General features: G+C 35.7%; 1 protein-coding gene across 1 annotated transcript in view; it reads left to right on the top strand.

Annotated features, from left to right (window-relative positions):
- Positions 1 to 4904, top strand: part of CCDC175 (coiled-coil domain containing 175) — a 50274-nt gene that overhangs the window by 21923 nt on the left and 23447 nt on the right. Inside the window, exons 9-11 of the mRNA XM_012724402.1 lie at positions 456 to 592; positions 2323 to 2433; positions 4395 to 4466. Of these exons, the coding sequence (XP_012579856.1) occupies positions 456 to 592; positions 2323 to 2433; positions 4395 to 4466 (320 nt within the window). The remainder of the gene's footprint in view (positions 1 to 455; positions 593 to 2322; positions 2434 to 4394; positions 4467 to 4904) is intronic.

The following is a 4904-nucleotide window of genomic DNA, read 5'->3' on the forward strand; positions in this document are numbered from 1 at the left end:
AGTACCTGGATGAATTCTGAGTTGTTGACTTTTGACCCCTTTGTCAAGTAAAGGAAACAAAACTCATTTTCCAAGTGGTTCACTCCTTATCATTTTAAGTTCTCTAGGCAAAAGGAGTTTTGTTTGCTAGAATTACCACTCTAGATTCTTACTTTCAAATTAAGCCATATATTTCCCCATTATCTTGCTATTTCTATGTATATATTCTTTGTATTCAGCTATTTTCGTGAGTGTCAGCTGGCTTAGTTGAACTTAACCCACCATTCATAATAAACTTAATTTCTTTGCCTTTTTGAAATAATTCAGTAGAGACATGCAAGCCCAAAACTCTTAACTCACTCAGAACATTGATGGGTATGCTATTTTTGTCCTAAAATAGAAATATTTTACCAGAAGCAAGCATAAGACTGAGTCAGAGGTTTTGAGTAAGAATATTTGTTGATCTTTTTTTCTAGATAACAGAAAAACTGGTACAAGCTCGTTCTGATAACAAAGAACTACAGGAGAAATTAAATACTGTAACCAGACAATATAAGATTGTCTTAAAGGAAGAAGAAAATGATTTTGTGCGGAAACAGAAATTAGCTGAAGAGTATGTTTCTGTCTATGAAGCAGCATGCTATAGTTTTGGGGTGATGCCATTGCTCTCAAAATGGTGACTTTCCACTTAGGCTTATCCTTGTTTTATTATATATTGACAAGAACTAAGTAATCTTTATCTGATTATAAGTAAATACACTTCTAGTTTGCCTCTATAATAGTGGGTAATGGTTTCTTCATCTGGGCAAGACCAAACCCATAAGCATCAAATGTATGTTTTTTTCTTTTAAGTTAGATTCTTGAAAGAAAAAAAAGACAATTTTACCATTGAGACTATGTTGAGAATTATGAGATCTGCATTTGTCAAGAACTGGCTCAGAGACTGGGGGAGTATCCAAAGAAATGCTTATCTTCACTACCCATGAGACTCTATTTGATCACCACCCCTTGTCATCCGGCCTCTCAGACATTCCCCACTGTATCATATCTTCCTCTCCAATTCTGTGCTTTTCAACCTTCCCAGTCTCCGCTTGGCTAGTCTCTCAGAAGCCCTTCCCACCTTCTGCTTTTATCGCACCTAACTCACCTCTCTTCCACCTCTCTGAAGCTTTGTCATTAAATCACATGCAAGTGCAATTAGTGTTCAGCCCTCTTAGGTGAAGCTGAGTTTGTTCATGGTTGAAGCAGTTAGGCTGCAGAGAATTGTTGCAATTATTTCATCTCATTCAACTGAGCAGCTTACTGAGAATTACAGTAGGTTTCACACAATAACTTTACTTGGATCAAAGCTGTTATCATTTGAATCATAAAGTATGCCAATGACAAATAATTATATCACTAAAACATTTACTACCTTTAACTGGTTTTTATTTTCAGCTTGAGTCACCAGCAAAACACCGTTGACTAGGTGGTCTGACTAAGTTAATTTCTCACTTTGTCGAGGCTGCCTTCTCACTGTGACCTCCAGTGGGCATGGGGGTAAGGAAGGAGGAATGCTTCTGAAACCTTTCTTAAAATCCCATGATGAAGGTGGGACCATATCTGAACTTAATTCTCTTCCAAAGATCCCCATCCCCAAAGGCATATCATTGGGAGTTAAGATTTCAGTGTATAAGAAGGACACAATTCAGTTCACAGCAGTCTTGAAGAAGACAAGCTACTCAGATAAAGTACTTTTCTTTTATAGTCATATTCCTATCAATTTGGGAAACAAACAAAACCTTGCACTCCTAGTTTTCTCTATGCAAGCTGGAGAGAAAAATAACCACTTTTTATAAAATACCTCATGGGTGCCTGACCCTGTCTTGATCACTTCTTATTTAATCCTTGTCTGGGAGAGAGGCATTGTGATGCCCATGTTATGGGTGGTGAAACAAAGCCACCTCCACCAGTGATGTTTCTTTTCAAGGTCATGCTGCAGGGTACAGTAATCAAACTTCATGTGACTCCATTACCTCACAAGAACTCGACAGACTTGACCAATGCATGAGAGACTTGGCACACAGAGGGCTGCAGTACTAGAGAATTGTTCTTGTCTCATGGTTACTTTTACAGTTAGGTTCTTCCCATAGCTTGGAAATTTTCCTAAGTTTAGATTTAGTCACTACTGGCAAAAAGACTTTGTTTTTAATTTTTGCTACTTTATTTGGTGAATCATTTATGAACTGAACTTTCCAAACTGCTTTTTAAGTTCTTATTTGTGATTACGTATTTTCTCACGCTAAAGCATGAAAAGCAATTATTTGAATCTCAACATATGATAGCTCTGTCTCTTCATGATAGAAATAAAAAGCAACTGGAGTTCATGACTAAGAAAGAGCAATTTCTATTAAAAAGAAAAGTAGACATCAAAAATATGGAAGAAGGACTTGTCACATTGAAAGACCTTCTGAGGTATGTTTGTTATCTTCAGAATTTTGAATTTTCATTTGTCTCTGCATTCACTGATAAATGATAAAATAAATCTAAGTTAATTTCTAATGTATTCTAGAAGTCAGTTTTATTATGAATTCTGTTTTGCAGTCTGGAAAATTCACTCTCATTGAACCTTTCATTGAAATGAAAGGCCAGTGTTAAGTTCTATCAAAACACTGGACACAAAAGTGGATTGTTCCTGGATGTCATTACAATACCAACCCCTTATGAGGTTCATTTCGCCATTCTAAATCATTGTCATTTTTCTAATTAAAGAAGTATGTAAAGGTTGTACCTGACTTTTAATTTCCAGTATAGAAATGTGTAACTTATAGAATAAAACTGATGCTAATCTATCTCTCCACAAAGATATTGCTGTTCACAGTTTGCTCTTTCTGCCTTCAAATAGATATATTTGCATATGTGTATGAGTTATATTGTACTATAACTAAAAGTTATATTGTACTATTCTAGAATTGGATTTTTCCACTTAAAATATCTGACTAATTTATACAATGTTATATGTCAATTATATTGCAATAAAGCTGGGAAAAATCAGTTTTAGACTCAACAATGAAATGTAAAAATCAGTATAAAGAATTCCCATATATTCTTACCAACTTCTCCAAATTTTTCTAGTTTACCATATTTGTCTTTGTCATTCTTCCAGATGTGATTTTTTCCATGACCTAAGTATAGGACAACAAAGAGACTGGATTATAGAACTCAAATAGGTAGCGATAAAATTTGGTACAAACTGCCAGAAATCTAGAATACTGTAAGAATACTATACTATACTGTAAGAATACTATACTATATTCCATATACCATACTGTATTCTATACCATAGAATACTATACTATAAGTGTCTAATCTCTCATTCTGTATGAATAAGCAGGAAAATGGATTTGGGATTAATAGTTTTACATTTTCCCCATGAAGAAAGTAAATTTATAACCAACTGTATCATCATTACTCTGGTCACCAGGAAATTCAGGGCCAAATTTTGGCTCAGTATTGCTATTCATTTGGGAGTTTTCCTATTATTATAGTATTTTATTGTTAAATTAGTTCAACCCCTCTATGGATAAATTCAATATGTAAATAGTTAATCTGGGGCTAACTTTGAAGAACCATATAATTCCAAGGGTGATATTGGATCTATTTAGATAGGAAGTGGATAGTTTACACTTTGCTTTCAAATAAAGGAAGGCGTGTGAGCACAGTTGTGCTTCTGGTTTATTTAACGGTCTTTTCATATTTGGTCTTATTTATGAATAGTTCTATCTTTCAAAAGATATATGTGAGCTTCAACTTATTTTTGTCCACAAAGCCCTTAATAGGAAAAAAAAAATGGAGTAAAACTGATAAAGACTTCTAAAACCTCTGTTAGTCTTCATATTTCTATCCAGCCTACCACAAGAAAGTCTTCCATTCTTAATACTTCCCCTCAGTCTAAGAATCTCTATGACTTTCTGAATATACCCCATAGCAAATAAGACCTTAATCCAGAGTGCAGAGACGCTCACACTTTTGTTGACTTTCACTCATCATTGCTGTGGTGTTCCTGCTCATGTATACAGCAAGCCTGTATACAGCAAGCCTGCCAAAGTCACCCCACTCCCGACTAGCTCCCCCTTTTCCAGTGATGACACCCTTTGCACCTCCAGTCTGGCCATCCATCTTCCCTCTTTAACAAATTAACCTTCTTCATGTACCTTCCCTGAATCTGTTCTTTGCTACCTTCCTTAGGTATTCATCTCAATACTTAAAAAGCTATTTTCAGTTGCACAAAATTGTAGTTGTTTATCTTTTTGGCTGTAACTAATGTTTTTAGTTATGTGACAAGGTTTATTTTGTCTTCCAATTAGATGGTAGAATTTTATGTATCCTAACAGCACCCGCAAAGGCAAAATCCAATATATTTTTTTTGCTTTTAGAGCGACACAGGAAATATACCGAAAGCAAATAAGAATCCTGAATGATAACATGCAAAGGGAATATCAGAGATGGTAAAGAAAAATTTCATTTTTTTTTTTAGTAGTACGTGTCATCTTATTGAACAGTGACCCTAAGGTGGAAGAAACCCCAGTGGTTCTTTGTTCCTGGAGTGCAAGGAATCAGTTTACCTAAATCAAATTATGTGAGATCTTTTGCCTCGAATTGTGTTTGTTAGTCTGGTTTCTTTGGCATTGAACAGAACCAGAGTTGCCCATTTCAAATCAAGTGAAATCACCAAGAGTAACATTGCTGAGGTCTGTGTGGTGACTCTTGCTGACAGGCTTCCGTGTGGGCTCCAGGAAGGTGACGCGTGGTGGCAAAGGAGAGTGTTAAGCCAATCGGAGCTGCAGGTGGAGTAGCGTAGCCATGCTCCCTTTTACTAATTCTGCAACCAAGATTCAGTTTGGTGCTTGTTTTTGCTTACCTCACCTCTCTATAAAGTGAGAAAT

This window comes from Condylura cristata, unplaced genomic scaffold (assembly GCF_000260355.1).
Source record: "Condylura cristata isolate star-nosed mole 26May11 unplaced genomic scaffold, ConCri1.0 scaffold00013, whole genome shotgun sequence".
Taxonomy (NCBI): domain Eukaryota; kingdom Metazoa; phylum Chordata; class Mammalia; order Eulipotyphla; family Talpidae; genus Condylura; species Condylura cristata.